Below are 17,444 nucleotides of genomic sequence, written 5' to 3' on the forward strand. Positions count from 1 at the left end.
TCTTTCATCTGACATCCTATAGCTGCTATGACACAGATACTATTGTTACTCTAACCCCCAGATTCATGAAATAGACATTATTCTGCCAGATAAATGACAATGAAGATACTATACAGCAGCAGAGGGAATTTCTCACTTTATCATTAATTGACGCTACCTTGCAGAGTTTCAGGAGCAAGGCCACACCTCAAACACGCCTCTTCCGGTATTCCTATAAAAACCCACCTAACCCTCTCCTCTCATTCGTTCCCGCATTCTGCACCCCTCCCTCCCACTCTCTCTGTTCCTCTCCTTTTTCCTCTTATTTAAGGGGGGTCTAAGGGGGTCCGTCGTGCCGGGTGCTACGGCGGATTCCATACCAAAGCCTCCCCAAACGCAGTCAACATCAAGTCAACTAATGAATACTTGCGACTTTACGTCTCGCATTCCAGCGATTCCATGCCTCGCATTCCAATCATCTTTCGTTATTAAATTGTTTAAAACGTATCTGGTTGATGGTGTGGTCCTTGCTAGTGAATCACATATACAGTGTTGAAGTGTTGCTTTTATTCACCCCAGTAAGCTGATGTGTTACAGTGGCTATGTCCCTTAAACAGAATCTGCCAAACGTTAGCCAAGGTAACTGCGATCTGGAATGGAAATCACAGACAGAAACGTGAAAATATAGCACACAATTTTAGCATCGGCAAACATTTGAATTTCATTTCAAAGCTGTGGGCGCATCGCTGGAAATTAAGCAGGAATTGTCTGAGCACAGTAATAACAAGCATGGGGGTGGATGTGTGGCCCTGCTAAAATTCAAATTCAAATTTTACACGGGCCCTGGTGAAGCATGCTGGTGTATTTGCGGAGGCTGGACAGTAAAAAAAATTGCATGTATTCTCAGTGAACTAGCTGCAAACTAAATGGCATGTTAGAGTTTTGGGGTGATTCTCATCAATCTTTCTCATTTCCTAGAGGACATAAACAAAAAAATATGATTTTGTGGAAGAAACAGAAATAAATATAATAAAAAAAAACACTTGTAAGACCTTTAAGAGTAGGTGTACAAGTTACACAATTTTATTGTTTCTTTGATTGCACCATACAAGCTTGAAATCAAAGATAAAAAATGTTTAATTTTACAAGTGAGCATTGTAGTAATGTTAAACATCCCATTACAAAACATCTTTCCCCCTATAGAAAATGTAAAAAAGAAAATGTATAACAACACATATCTAGAATAGTACTGAAAAAAGCAGAAGAGTAACACTCTGGATTATTTGGCATCAACTGTCTAACTTGATCCACTGGGAGTGACAGACGATGAATTTGGCACTGTCATTGGTCCACAACAGGTCACAGTGAGGCTCCTGCCAGGTGGCAGAGGGAGACATACATTGCATTGTGACAAATAAACAACCTTAGAGTATTCCCAAAGAGGAGACAGCAAGATGAAGAAGGACCCTACTGTGCCTTATTCCACCTCATTATGCCTGCCCATGCCCATTCTGCTGTCACTCGTGTATCTGCATATGCGCTCATGCAAACTGTCTCATAAGCAACAATGCAAAAAAAGTTCAAACAAAACTCAGAATGTTAACACATCTCCACCACAAGCAGAAAAACAGTCTGACTAAATTCTGCAGATTTTCATTCTAGATCACTGCTGAAAACTGTAAAATAAAAACAATATATATATCCTCCGATTCGGTTTGGGTCTGCTCATAAGTGATAAAAATAATGTCACTGGTAAGTAAACAATATTGTGTTTATAGGGTTTATGAATTGGTGTTCACACAGCCCTGCCAAAGCATCAACACCAAGTGAATAAATGTGATAGTCATCAATTCCCTGGAAAAATACATATACATTGCATTCAATTGCTTTGGAATTTCTTTCCCACAAAGAGTGTTTACAGTACTGCAGCATCCAATAATAAAATAAAACCATTACATTCAAGCATTTCCATTGCTGGGTTTTGGGAGTGACAGCAACATTATGAACATTACCATGTTCTTCTTTTCCACCTTTGGAGTTCTCCATCCCATTAACCCACTGGCTGAAGCTCCACATTAGGGGCCTGACATTGTCCAGTGTAGCTTTATTTGAATCACTGGGATGCTTGAAGCTTGGTGGGCGTCTCTGCATCAGTGTGTGAGCATTACCTGACAGTAGGTGTGGTCGTTAGACGCAAGTGGCTAGGCTTGGTGGGGAGAGGAGGCTTGATGCTGCGAGAGGGGGTCTGTGTGGGGGATGTAGTGCTTTCGGCGCTAAAGGTTTTCATCAGCTGAGCCACCCGGCCGCGCCCTGCACAGGTTGGTGCGCTCCCTGATGACCCGGCCTCCACCGAGGCAGTCCTCCGAGATGCTTCTGATGCACCAATACCTGAGAAAAGAGAGGGTCAGATTTCCTTAAGAGCTCTAACATATGGGTGAGAACCTGGCTGACATACACAGAGCGGTGATTCATTTTGATTCTTTATTTATGTATTTTTTTTTTTAAAAAAGTACAAAAAAATAAATATTGGAATTTGGGGTGTATATTTTGAATATTTCAAAATTGGCTCAAAATTAATTATTTAAAAACTCAAAATTCAAAAATACCATTTTCAGAATTTTTACCAAAATGTATTTAAATCTTTTTGTGTAACTTTATTTGTCACTGCATTTGCAGTTTCCTTGTTTTAAGTGCTACTCTCTGCATCTGCCATACACTGTACAATTATGAAATAAACTCTTCTTTTTAACTTCCTTTTTTAGTACATAAACATTGCTTAATATCAATTTTTCTTTTTGTGTATTATAGGATTATTTTCTGGGCTGTGCCTGTCTCAAGAGGACCTTGTTTACTGTAAACTACAGCAGTCCGTGTCTTGTTGCAGCTGGAAACACAACAACTTTTGGGAGCATGAGAACATAAAATCCAGGTGAAAATCAGTTTAAAACCAAAAACCATAAACAATGAGAGTTACACATTCAACACATGTATGCTATGGTTGCAAAAGCAGCAATCCAGTCTTCCCACACCAACTGATAATTTCCTCTCTCCAAATACTGTGCCTACATTTTTCCTCACTCTTTTCTACCTGTTTTTTTCTCCTTTTCATTCGCCTCCCTTTATCCCACTCTGGCTGAGCAGAGGTCATCCTCAGTGGAAGTATAGTAGGGACACAGCTGGGTGTAGTTGGTAAGTGTTTGTGTGTGTGTGTGTGTGTGTGTGTGTGTGTGTGTGTGTGTGTATGTGTGTGTGTGTGTGTGTGTGTGCGTGCATGCACGCTTGCTGAGGTACTGTTTGGAAGAGGGTGTAATTGAGGGAGGAATGGAGGGAACAGGAGTAACGGAGGGGAGGGAGGGCCACAGGGACGGCAATGGAGAGCAGACAGACGCTGCTCAGACACCAGAAGGCTTGAGGAGCCACATATTTTTAGCGTCATCCCCGGGGGACAGAGATATGTGAGAGTGCCAGTGTGCACGGTTACAAACGCACACAAGCTCTCTCTCTCACACACACACACACACACACACAAAATAAAGTGAAAACATGCACAAGCGTACACACAGTTTCTAACACTTGAATTTCAAAAGACACACACACATTCTTATGTTACACTCAGGTCCGTGCACGCTCACACACACATAACACAAGCATGCACCTTCGCACAGCCATCCTGCTCATGGTCACGCACGTATGTAGCCATCTCTGACTAACAACACGGCAAAGCACAGAATCACACACATGGGCACAGAGGTAGGCTACAGCCAAAACCACACAGGCACTCCCGGGGCCAGGAAACCTTAAAGCTCCTGATTTCTCGCAGGCATAAGAGTGGAAGACCTAAAGTTGCCTTTAAGCTTGTATTATTGTTTATTTTTGTATACTCTCCTCCCTCTCAATCTCTCTCCCTGTGGCTCCAACACCTCCCTCCACCTTCCTCTTCATCTTCCTCTCCCCCTGTCTTGCCCTGCCTTCCTCTGCTCCCTGACCCGCAGTTCCTGTGTTAATGTCCTCTCGCCGCACTGCGTGGGCTTGCCTCTGATTGTCTAGTTGTGTTGTGTGGTCACCACGGAAACCCTGGATAGGCTCCAGCAATTGAGGCTGACACACATTCAGGCACGCACCGAGCACACACACAGTTACACTCAGAGATACGCACAAACACAGACACAGGCACATACACACCCATGGCCAGAGTTTTTTAAGCTCAGAGCCTTTGTGCAGGTCTGAGCTGAATGCTTAATAGAGAGACCGAGAGATAGAAAGAGAAGGAGAGGAAGAATTTGTGTTATGTGCATGGACTAAAATAGGCCTAATACAAATATATATATATATATACATATATATGTATTTTTGTATATATTATTTATATTGAAGCAAAACCCTAATACCCTCCCACAGGTAACCTGACTAACCTGTCTAAACACACCCAAAAAATGCTGAAACCCCACACCTTTCTGCCTGAAACTCTCCCCAGCAGCTGCACTCTTCGACCTGTCAGCAGAAACAGTCATTAAAGCTACCTGCAAAAACACACATTAAAATGAAAGAGAATCTCTGCATTAAATCACTCGTCAACAGTGATTAATCTCCCATTAGGGCATTGGAACGCCACTCCTTACATTTCAGTCCAGCTCGTAAATGTACAGGGAGGACAAAGAGGAGGGGGCGGGAAGCAGTGTCACTGACCAGGCTAGCACAAAAATTAAAGACCAATCTATCTCTTTAAAGACCTCCACGTCTCTGGCAGAAAGAGAGGAGGGGGGGCTTGGGTGAGGAGGTGGGGGGCAGAAGTGGGGCAGAGGGCAGAATTCCCGAGCAGCATGTCTGTGGACTGAAGGGCAGGGAGGAGAGGAGGGGTGTGTGTGTGTGTGTGTGTGTGTGTGTGTGTGTGTGTGTAGCAAGCAGGGGGGGTTGCCCTCCTGTATGGGGGCTGGGGCCCCTGTCACTTATCAGCTCTGGCTGAGCGTCGCCCAGGGCTAGAGTCGGGAAGCGGCGCAGGAATGTGTGTCCTTCCCTCTGAAGGTGAAGACAGAGGAGAGGAAAGCCGACCGACAGACAGAGAAGGGTTTATAAACACACGCATACACATATGAACACAAATCGCCAGCTGCTGGAGATTTATGCACTTTCATGCTCAAGCACATTATGTTAAAATCATATGACACGTTAACACACTTACACTGACTCTACACGCTCGCTCCCTAAACCTAAAATACCTTATATGTCCCTCCACTTTTGTTTTTATGCAGATGACATGTAACTTTAACATAGCATCAAGTTATCAGTTAGCCTCATCATTTTCAGTTTTTATAGATTTTAAAGGAAAAATACATAGTATTTTTAGAAGGAGTAGATTGGTTTATACTGATTTTCAGCCAGATTTTGTATGCCCTCTGCCCCAAACAGTTGTGTTTCATGCTGAGGGAGGACACTGATCATTGCACTTTGCAGTAAATGAGGTCCTCTTGTGACATTGGCAGCACATGGATGCTTCAGGTAATAGACGCTGAAGAGAAAAATGGCGAGAAAGAGGGATTAGTCATTAGCAATTAATTTGCACTAAGTAAATAAACACTGTTTCTGTTTAAAATGGCATTGTTTAAATTATTTTTTCCACACTGATTTCTTATACTATTTTTTTTTTAATCAGATTTTTACCTGAGTGTAATCAAAGCATCTTTAGACTGAAGTAAACATAGTCATTCCTAAAGTTAAAACATCTTGAATGCTGTATTTTAAACAACAATAAAGTTGATTACTTCAAATAGAATTAAAACATTATTCTATCCCATAACCTTCAAAATCCCTCTAACTCTTTCCTGACATTTGACAGCTACATCTTCATCATCTTTACTTTCAATGTGGTAATATGTTGTATGATGTCCTCTCTGGTTTAAGCAAAGCATTATTAGTTTTCTCATGGCATTCAATCAACTTCTTGAATTCCCAAGTGTTATACTCTGTAGGTCAGAACAAGTTTAGTCCCGCTCCAGTGGGTACATGCAACTACAATGAGTGTCACTAAAGCAGATTATTAAGTTCATCTTCTACAAGTGTTGTGTGGGCCACAGTCTCTGCTCACAGGATGCAGGAATCCCTGTCATTACCCACATTCAAAAGAAAACAGCTGAGCCATGAGCCTTATCCTAATCGGCCTCCTCCTCTCCTTTGGAATAAGCTTCCTGCCATTGTCAAGGACAGACACTCTGTCAGGATTTTTTGTCCACAGTCAAGACACATTTATTCTGCACTGTGTTCAGCCCACCTCTAACTCCCACCACACCAGCTGTTCCTATCCCTTTCTTTTCCATTTCCCTACATTTGTCTATTATTTGCTGCTCTGGCATTGCTCACTGGTCTCATATCCAGCCACCAATGTGGGTGCAGGCACACACACACACACACACACACACACACACACACACACACACACACACACACACACACACACACACACACACACACGCGCAACCATGATTTATTGGAAATGTATCTTTGGTTTCTTCTTTATAACCAGGTTTTAGTCATGTGTGTTCTGTAAAACTGATAAAATTGATAAATCACCCTGAAAGTACTGAGCTCACTGCAAATGATTCCACAAATAGATGTCTTACATGACGGTATTAAGAGTAGAAATTCACTACTATTTAATTATGACATGTTCAGTCCAGTCTAGTTCAGTCAATATTTGCAAACAATACTTCCAGGATTTCGCCTCTTGGTGTACAATATTAAGAGCTTGTTAGCTCTCTTGTTTCTGGCTTTGGAAGAGATTTGCCGGGGCCCCAAAATCTACAATAAACTTCCAGGAATGTTCAAAAGGAACCAGACACCAAAGAGAGGGAGAAATCAACGTTTTTAAGGTTGATTATTGTTCCCATGCAGACACAAGATTTAACAGACACGCCTTGAGAAACTATCTGTCATTGTGTCATTATATTCGGAGATTGATAATGTGGTGTTTTTCTGAAGAAAGTCATTGCCATTGATTCAGATAATGTTAAGTTGACAATGTATCTAATTCTGCATTCATTTCAAACCAAACTAGTTAAGCATGGCATTGACCCAGCAAACCATACACAATCAGTGTTCAAAGGAATAACAAAAAGGGCTCCTGCAGCTGGACCAGGGTTGCTATGTATGTTTCATTTTGTCTTTCTGTGTGTGTATACTGTTTTTTTATTATTATTTATCAGCCACATAAGAGAATATGATAGTTTTGACATTTTACTCTCCCACAAAACATTAAAATACTGAAGAAGTCTTCTGTTGGACTTAAGCTTCTCTGTTGATTCGTATCTGAAACAACTCAATGTCTTCCCAGAGGAACAGTTGCAGTGTTAATGTGCTGTAGGATAAACATTTTTCCAGCAGAGGGACCTTATGGAGATCAGATTTTCTGTCTAACTGGACTTTTTTTCTACAGTATCATTGTTTTCCACTAGATGGTGCTAATTTCAACCTTTCATTACTAATGTTTTCTAAATAACTGGGTCACTGTATGGTGAATGAGTGGTCAATTCATGAAATTGGGTGCTGTGTTCAGACAAGAAGTTTGGGAATCACAATGATAATTCAAACAATAAGTAATCTGTGCAACATACTGTAAGACCCAATGACAATTATATTATTTTAAATTATATTATTATTGTTATCATTATATTACTATAAATTATATTATTCATATCGAGGCCTATGATATGAAGAAAAAGATCCTTCCTATCTACACAATGAGCATCTGCATGGACAAAGGCAGAGATTTGCAATACCATAGACCACATATCAGACCCCAAAAGACAGATACAGCACCCCACTGGTTTGTGTAAAACTGAATAAAACGGGGAAAACAGTTTCAATGTAATGCCTGTAAAAGGGTGCATTTGACTGGTTAGTTTTAGCCACCACTCTCCCCCTCATGCTTTCGTGCATTACAAAGTTCCAGTTGTTACTGGTTTAATGACGACAAAGGCTGCCAAATAGCACAAACAACATGGTGTAAACTCTTAAACTCTTGTGTGTCTCTCGTCGCCTAAACAATGTGTGCAATCTACAACATATGACCTTCTTTTCACATACTTTTCACATACTGATAAAAAGTGAATGCAGGGTCTCATTTAATATTAGTTTGTCCTCTAGCACCATCATTTTTCTGGTTATATGAACAATGCACCTCATCAAAGCTAGTGCTTATTGACAATTCCACTGCTAACATGCACCCTTGACAAAAGGGAAGCCAAACGAGCAGGTGTGTGTGGCGATGTGGTACCACAACACAAATACCAGTCATAGAAGCTTTTTTCCCCTCTAGGCTGGCCTCTTTTGACTCTGCCAGTCCATAAAGATTCCAGCGGGCTGAGGCACTATTTGGCGAGCTCCTTAGGTTTGGAGAAATAAATCCTTCTTTCGTGCTGCAGCACTGAGAAACCTGTCTAGTGTGAACTTTGTTCTGACTGGTTCTGTTCAGCTCTCTGCAGCCATTATTGCTCACAGAGAAGAAGCAATGGAAAGGGGTTCTTTTGTGGTGATTGCCATGTAAGCTAGTTGCAATATTGTAGACTCAATTTATAACCCACATCTGTGTTCAGTCTTTCTCCGTAATATAACATCTGACTAAAAAGCATAACAGAAGTTATAGAGTAAGATTCACGGATATCCAAATTTCAGGAATGCCTGCTTTAGCTGTGTATCCATGATGTCATCATAATGGTGATGTTTGTGTATATCACTTGGTTAGTCAGCAACTGAAAGATTGTGGGGAATGGAACCGTCATGTAAGTGTGATGCTATGTTCACTCACCTTTCCCACCCTGTGATTCCTGGGGCTTGTGAGGTTCCTGTGAGTGCAGGCCACCTTTGGTTGTTCCAGAGTCTATTTTGACAGCGCTGCTGGGGGAAGGGGATTGTGCAGCGGTGGCCAGCCTCAGATTTGCCAGGCTGGGTCTCGTGTTGACAGAGCCTGGTGCTGCATTTGCAGAAGCTGGTCTCACATTGACAGGGCTAGCTCTCATGGGAGGCCTGAAGCAGATGGAGGACTGGGGAACTGACTTCTCCTCAGTCGCACTGGCTGACTTCGGCTCAGGCTGCAAAGGGAAGGGTGACAAAAGAGGACAGAAGAGCGCGATCAGTGTTGACAGCTAATTCACATACAGTGGAATTACTGTCATGTTTGATTAAATCATTGGATAAATGATTCACCAAATTACAGCACTCCAATGACTACACTGTGCCACAATGAAACACACAGAACTATGACCACTGATTAAGAAGTAAAGGATGTGTGGAGTAAAAATTATAAGGTGACTTGGAAATCAAGCAGCCTCGCTAATCTTCCTTCCTGATCTAACGCCGTCTTAATCAACAATCTCACTCTCTTCTCCTCTCTCAGGCTGACTCCTTACCACTCTAAATCAACTGGAGAAAACCTGCAGCAGAACTAGCAACAGCCACTAATACATCAGCAGCACCAAACCAGCCCCTTTCCTTTTTCCAGAAACAAATCACTCTACCTACAAACAAGACATTAAACAGAATCTTGTAAAGGGAGGCTTAGGCTGTTAGACCGGCCAGACCTCCTAAGGCGTGGATGGTCATTGCCACATCAGGCTGGGTTGCCCAAAGATGTGTTGGGGCCTGTAAAATTCTGGTATATATATATATATATATATATATATATATATATATATATATATATATATATATATATATATATATATACAGTATATATAGGAGAGACATCTCCTTCTGTGGCAAAGAGGAGGGAAAAACAGAGAACAGAGGAGAGCTCACGCGCCCAAACCTCAAGAGACTATCCCACAATCCCATCCATCTGTGACTGACGCATTCTCTATCTCTGGCGTTTTAATTCCCCGATCAAGTTCACCAACCATCTGTTCTAGGGCAGTCCAGAAATCCTGCCTTGTCTGTGATTCAGCTGTTCTTGCAGCGCGTGTCACCTGCACACCCACACCCACACATTTGCGTGCACATAAACACAGAAAGAGAAAGAAAGCGAGGGGAGATGGAGCGCATACTCCCCAGACAACCCAAGGCTGGAGCGATGATGGAGCCAGTGGGAGGACAGTTCAGTTCAGCTGTTCCCCGGAGAGAGCTGCGAGGGGTGCAGCAGCTCAGACGAGCGGGAGCACAGAGAAGGAGAATGCTGGGAGAAAGCTGATCTACAAAGAGGCTGGAAGTGAGGGGACAGCTGGCCTAACCACTATTTCCTGTAGCTCACAGAGGGTGGGACTGCCATGAAAAGACACATAGGCACACTAAAGCCACATTTCAAAGAGCTGAGGAGTGGATTGCTATACTGTTCGTCAAATCTTGCTGCGATATGTGTTTTAAAATGTGTTTTTTAGTGCAGATGACACTAGAACGTAAATTTTTCTTTGCTTTATAAAAGACTGAGAATGTATACTAAGAGCAGTAAAATATGTTAAATGCTAAAACTGGATTGCAGCAGCATCTATGAAGAAAAACCTACAATTACTTTAATTAACAAATACGTTGTCTGCTGCTGGAAGTGATGAATGCTCACTCACTGACACCTGTGGGTTTAACAAAGACATTACACAAGTGTTAAAGGCCATGATGCAACCCCAGAGCACAGAGCTCAATTAGGCTATAGCAGGCAGTTGCTCCAACTCACCGGCAGAGGGAGTAACGTGCTCGTCTCTCCGCACTTCCCCTGTTGGGAGAGACAGTGCCATGTTAGATGATACTAGAGGCGACACGTCATCCTCCTTAACTTTGAGTCAGTTCAGTACTTGAATGAGCAGAGAAGAACAGAGCAAGAGTTTAAGAGTTAAATAAGAGTTAATCATATAAAATATTGCCAAACTATTGTATTTTAGAAACATATATGTGCTGTGGGTGTGGTAATGTGACTGCAGGAAAATCAGTCTGGCTGGGATGCTTATATTTCCACTGAGTGAGCAGTTTGCAGCTTTAGCTCAGAGAACCATCGTGGTCAGGCCAGATGAGACAGCGCTTTGGCTCAGTGTGTGCAAGGTTGCCATGACAACGCAGCAAATCTCTTTTTAAGATAACATGAAAAAGGAGTCCAACCATCCAACCACCCACACCCCCACACACACACACACACACACACACACACACACACACACACACACACACGCAGTTTGTCTGACTGACCAGTGATTCTATCTTTCTATTCTATTTATATCAGCTTTTTTATATCTTTACGTTCATATACAGGTATGTATAGGAATATGTTGTAAGATTTCACTTTCTATGTATAGGCCTATTTAGTGCTTATGAATTTAGTGTATATGAATACAGGCCTATATATAAATTGATATAAATAAGAATATTTATAGTATGTCTGCATTAAAAATATTGTTAGCTTTACTTTCATGATTTGAATATAATTTGGTTGTTTTTGTCTTAAGTGTCTTATCTTTTGTCATGTTTATTGATTTGTGTAAACCCCAGTATGAGCAGCTCTGTAGTACAGCAGTTCTGTATCAGCTAATAGGATCCTAATAAAATCCTAAAATCCTAATCCTAGACAGTAGTTTCACATGAAATAATTTTTGTTCCCCAGCTTGAAAATCATTACGACGCACAACATGATTTGGTTTCTTAGGGCCACAGACAAACAGCTACACACCTTTAAATTCAGTGAAATTCCAGGTTGTGTTTCAGGAGGAAGGTTCTCTCTCTCAGTTCTGACAGGTTCTGTGGTTTTTCTGCTCTTCAAAATGGTTTGGTGGCTGCAAAACATGATCAGACCACGCCATATCAGGATAAAGTTTACAACAAAAAAACCTGATAATGCTTCAAATCACAGTCTGTAAACAACACTGAAACACTAATAGATACTTTCATGTTACATGCTGTTCACTGCCTGTAATCTAACAAATAACCCTGTCTGTGTTAAATTACAGAAGTATATTACTATGCATTGTTCTGAAGACTCTGCGCCTTCTTTTCTCCAATTCCTGAGCAGATGAATTTGGAACTCAACTCATCCACCTCCCCGATCACAATGACTGCCACATCTCCATCCCGGCCGAGAAGCCAGCTCACATTCTTACTGTTGGCTGGAGGACACACACACACACACACACACACACACACACACACACACACACACACACACACACACACACACACACACACACACATACACACACACACACACACAAAATAAGAGTTAGTTGGCTATTGAAACACTGAGCATGAAAATGTTTATAAATGTAAATTATGCAAAGATCCTTTACTCAAAGAGGGGATAAAGAAACGGAAAAAACCCCCCACAATATCATATTTTTTAAGGGAAATACATTGAAATCAAACTTAATAAAAGAAAGATTTTTGATGTAATGTGTGCCCTTTATTAGGCATTTGGCCAACATTTGCAGTTTTATCCAAATACTACTTTCCTGCCTACTAGGGGTGTTGAAATGAATCATTGCATCGTGATGCGGACCTAGACGGTTCTGCATCGATGAGGTGACAGACCACAATCGATTAGTGCCTACTGATGTTACTTGTTGATTTTCCGGTCGCTGCTTTTTTAGTTTTTGCCTTTTGTCTGTTGTGTTCAGACTCCGCTACATTCAGGAAGTGTCTTTTTTAAGAGCAGCTATCGAGATATTGCATCGTTGACAGGATAATCGTAATCAAATCGAATCGTGAGACCAGTGAAGATTTACACCCTTACTGGTGACCTTTTCAGGATATTGAAAGTCATAATTTGTAAACAATTATTTTGAAATGCTGTATAGATAAATATTTCAGGTCTCTCAGATAATCACTTATAGCTCTGTTCGTTCTGAGATAAAATTGTCAACTTCCACACCCGTGTATCTGCTAAGTTGTGGTTGCTGTTTTGGTTTATAGACAGACAGGAGCAACAGCTGGTGGGGCCCAAGCAGCAGATCATAAATGCATGAAACAGGACCTTCATATGGATAATATAAGCTGAGTTGACAGGGGAAAACCCTGCCTTCGTTTTTGTATAACTATACTTGTGAGGTATATATTTCATTTACTGTTTGTCATTCCCTAATCTGACTTAATTCTGACATTAAACCAAACTTTTAAACCCAATTCCTAACCCTAAAATACCAATACATGAGATGTGTTGTTACACTCTCTTTATTTGTCTATATTTGTGAGGACTATGAATTCACACGAGCACAAGCATGCAAGCACAATAGGGCACACACACTTTCACGACAAACAGCAACGTCACTGCTTTGTGACTAATGTTGAAAGTATAAAGTTACTTTATAGACAAAAACCAACTGACTGGGGCTCAAGGGGTGACAGTTTGTTGAGTTAAAAACAGGACAACATACTTTCATAGTGAACTGGTTTTGCCAGCCTGCCCTGTGGATTGTATTGTAGCAGGGCATACCAGGATGACTACGAATAAACAGACGTCAGAGCATACCTTGGTAAACAAGTTATCAGCCCAATCTGGCAGCTACAATCACAACACCATTGTCAGGTGAGATGAATCCTGTCAGCTGAGTAAAGAGACATTTTGAAGATTAATGTGTTGGCATATGTCATTGGTCCTTTCTGTAATAGACAATGTTAAAACACTGTTTCAAATGTACTTCCATGTCTTAAGAATAAAGCCAAGGTGACTAATCTGAAAAAAAGTTTAGTCACAGAAACTCTTCACTGAGCTGTGTCTCTGCCTCATGTGAAAGTCTGCATATACCATAAACACGTGGACACAAACACGCCAGCATATAGTCAGAGTCAAAGCCAGCTTAACCACAGCAAAAGTCCCATGAACAACCTCAGCATGTGAGCCCACGAGGCTATCCGGATCAAATCTAACTCTCTCTTTGTTTTTCAACACACATACATTTCCTGCACACTTCCTGTTTCGCTCCCTGCTAATTGTGTGAGAGATTGAGTGTTGACTCACTTCCTATTTTTACACAGAAACACAAACTAGCCACCATTTCCTCTGCGCTGTAGACGAGGGCAGCCCGTGTGGAGAAGAGTTGTGACCATGTGATCTCAGCCTGCAGTCTCCATCCAGCCTCCTAAGGACAGCTGCATTGGTCATTAAGAGATAGAAAGAGCACTGTTCTCTCACTCTGTACCACAGTTGATAGTAAGTGCTTTGTTATGAGCCAAGACAAGATAGATCACATTACTATGTCACTCAGAGTTAATGCACCAACTGCAGCATGCTGTTAATTAGCTTTAAGTCATATTCAGGTGGGGTTTTAGCAACTGCGGTATCCCTCCAAATGTCATCTACAGTAGTAATCCTTCTTTGGAATATAAAAACAGAACACTGTTATGTCAGAGTCATTACAAAAGCCATTTGTCATAGTAGTACTTGCTACCACCAAAGAGAAAATGCAGACAGGCAAGATTCTGTAGTATGCATCAAACCAGTTTCAGGACAGCCTTTTGAGTTTCTGGTTATGTTGTTTTGTTGATTGCTGTATGTATTCTGTTGAGTCCGACTGTCACTTTTAAGCGGTAGGCAGTTCCTGATAAACCCATTTACCTTTCGCACTGCTTGTGGATTTCCTCCCTTGCTGACATTTTTTTTTTTTTAACTTGTCATCTCTATCTAGTCTAGTTTCCATCAAAATGCACATTCCAGATATGAGTGACACCTCTGACCCACTGAATATTCTTCTCTGTCGCTCTTAGGCTTACCTTGTGTGGTTTGACTGGGAACAAAATGATCTATGTGAGAGCCTGAGAGCAAAACTATGTGCGTGTGAACACATACAGACACAATGCCACCTACTTTACATTCACCATTATGTAAATATCTATCATAACAGCACGTCTTAAAACACTATTAATACATGCCTCTTATAATACACTCATTTCAGTGTGAATATTATTTTCCCATGACATATACTTTACTTGTGTAAATGTTAACATCATCTGACATCATCTGTGAGTGTGATGTCAACATTAATCCACCAACATCATCAATCCGCCGTAATTGTTTAGGACTTCAGATATAAATAGAACTTCATGTAAGTGAAGTATAAATGATCTTTGGTTTATGTCTGTACATCATGCTGCATTACAGACACATTAATGTGGAGCAGCTGGTGTTTGTTAGCCCAAGTTTGTATTTCAGGAAACTTTTAACTTGGCAAATGGACTTCAGGTAAACGCTGTGCCTTTCTTGGCAAACAGCTGTTGAGGTGACAGTATACACGAGCTACAGCAGTGACAGTACATCCAGCAGCAAAGGATATCTGTCATAGCCAATGCACACATGCTTCTGCAGTGCTTTGTAACTGTCTATCAGGTAATTCACTGCAAACATCTTGACTGATGGATTGTAAATGTTAACCCTTAAAAAGGGGGGCAGATGGTTTCTGTGAAAAGCTTTGTTTAAAAGTGTGACAGTCAGTATGCTTGAAAAACTTGAAGCTGCACCCTGTTGCAGCAGCTAAACAGGAAGAAGAAAAGTTCACAAAGGTAAGGTGGTGTTGATGTGTTGTAACATGGTTACCTTGTTTTGACTTTGTTCGCATGCACTCAGCATCCCCCCCTTCTCTCTCTAGTTCCTCCTCCCGTTCTTTCCAGCGCCGGACCTGCTCCTGGCGCATCTTCAGGAACAAAGTCTTTTTCTGGTCCTCATTAAGAGCATTCAGCACATCAGGGTCGATGTACATGTCCTTTAAAATCTGCTGCAGCATGCTGGCGGCTGAATGGTGGGTTAACTTGGTACCACCTGGCAAAGTGGTCGGAGGTAGGAGGCGCTGTCGTTTGGCCGGCAGCTTCTTGAGGTAAACAATGTTGGTTTATAGCCTCATATCATTAGAAAAAGACTTTCATGGCTTCTTTATTCTAATATCCCTCTTATTGACCCACAGAAACTCGTCTTCATAAATCAAGGCGCATGCTCATCCTCCCACACATGCTTTTGTGCATAAGGTACAATCTCACACGCGCGCGCACACACACACACACACACACACACACACACACACACACACACACACACACACACACAAAACCCTGTTTCCTTTCTGTGTTGTGCTGACAGTTTCCCTACTCTACAAATATGTCAGTTTTCTTTGTCTTTGGAGGTCATCATTGGGACAATCTACAAGAAGAAAACAGAAAACACTTTAAACATTTGGAAGAATATGTTGTGCCCTATAGATTCTACATTTTTCTCAATGTCCTATATATTTCTTGATCCCACCTTTGCCACATTCATAAACGTTTCCTTTTTCTTCCAGTCATTCTTTTACTGTTTCAGTTGGTATCTTGTCCCTCCCTACATTAACACGGAAGAGCCCAAACCCTGTTTCTAAAGCTGACAGAAAGACTGTAGCCCAAAATGGGTGGAGATTCTAAAGGAATGGGACTGTTTCTGTCATCAGTGGCCCTCCTTCCCCTCCCCACCACACATCCCTTCCCAAACCCATGTTCCTTTCTCCCCCAAACTCCCACAAGATAGCGGCTCCATTTTAACATTGTCAGTTTCTAAGAGAAAAAACAACAGGGTCATAGCCCAGGACAGCATGAGCCGGTTTCTCTAACAAGGGGATTGCAATGGACTCCTCCAATCACAGTGGGTAGTTAAACAATGGCTACCACATAAGCAGCACTTGGAGGGAAAGAAAGCTTGTATCAGACTGAGAACTATCACACTGGTGAAATACAGATTGGTGTCTACTAATCACATTGTAGGGTGCAGAGAAGGGAACCCAGGGAAAGGGGGGAAGTGAACAGAAAAAGTAAGTGATATAAAACAAAAGGGAGCTGTAAGAGAAGGGTAGAATTTGCTGAAGTACTCACAGTGTGATGTAGACAGCCGCTCCACAGCAGAGTATGCTAACTAAGCTGAGAGAGTCAGAGCGCCTGTGGGTCCTCCTTGTCTTTGTGTGTATGACTGGGCTGATGACATCACAGCATTCCATAATCTCCCTCCCTCTCTCTCTCACTCTCTCTCTCTCTCTCTCTCTCTCTCTCTCTCTCTCTCTCTCTCTCTCTCTCTCTCTCTCTCTCTCTCTCTCTCTCTCTCTCTCTTTATTTAAAAAAGGGTGAAGAGAGCAATTTAGGAAGTTGACCTCCCACATTAAAGAACTTGTAAAAAAAAATTTTTTTTAAATGAAAGGGCGTAAAACTAATCTTTCAAGCTCATTTTTCCATTACTACTCTCCCACCCACAAAACTATCCACATTTAAATACATTTTTTTACATCAACAGTGCATGTAAAAATAAAGGTTGTACAACAATGGTACAGCACTCTTGAAAAGGCACAACCTACAGTTTGTTTTTTTTCCTGTAGTTTCAACATAGGCCTACATATACTTGATAATTATTACACATTCTGCACCCACGCTTTCTTGTGTCTTCTTCCTTTAAACAATAACTTTATACTTCATGACAGATGTCTTGCTAATAATGCCAGGTACTGTGACGTTTAAAACATGAGCTCAGGTGGTGTAAATGGTACGTTTGGTTCAAGGACTTT

The 17,444-nt window shown here is 41.5% G+C and overlaps 1 protein-coding gene across 1 annotated transcript; it reads right to left on the reverse strand.

Moving 5' to 3' along the window:
* Positions 1-1,617: 1,617 nt before the first annotated feature.
* On the reverse strand, positions 1,618-16,254 carry zgc:100829 (uncharacterized protein LOC445149 homolog). The gene is made up of 7 exons (XM_031319974.2): positions 16,166-16,254; positions 15,467-16,063; positions 11,903-12,047; positions 11,615-11,717; positions 10,631-10,669; positions 8,777-9,059; positions 1,618-2,367 (listed from the first exon to the last, which is right to left on the reverse strand). The coding sequence occupies exons 2-7, from the start codon at positions 15,651-15,653 to the stop codon at positions 2,144-2,146; spliced, it is 981 nt and encodes a 326-aa protein (XP_031175834.1). The 5' UTR covers positions 15,654-16,063; positions 16,166-16,254; the 3' UTR covers positions 1,618-2,143.
* Between the last annotated feature and the right edge of the window lie 1,190 nt (positions 16,255-17,444).

The sequence above is a fragment of the Sander lucioperca genome, chromosome 13 (assembly GCF_008315115.2).
Source record: "Sander lucioperca isolate FBNREF2018 chromosome 13, SLUC_FBN_1.2, whole genome shotgun sequence".
Lineage (NCBI taxonomy): Eukaryota > Metazoa > Chordata > Actinopteri > Perciformes > Percidae > Sander > Sander lucioperca.

What these genes read in the sequence shown, in the direction of transcription:
- zgc:100829 (XM_031319974.2), bottom strand. Translation starts at nt 15,653, where the DNA reads ATGCTGCAGCAGATTTTAAAGGACATGTACATCGACCCTGATGTGCTG. An exon ending in GCGAACAAAGTCAAAACAAG is followed by an intron (nt 12,048 to 15,466) that starts GTAACCATGTTA and finishes TGTGTCCTCCAG; the next exon opens with CCAACAGTAAGAATGTGAGC. An exon ending in GCACGTTACTCCCTCTGCCG is followed by an intron (nt 9,060 to 10,630) that starts GTGAGTTGGAGC and finishes TTCCCTTTGCAG; the next exon opens with CCTGAGCCGAAGTCAGCCAG.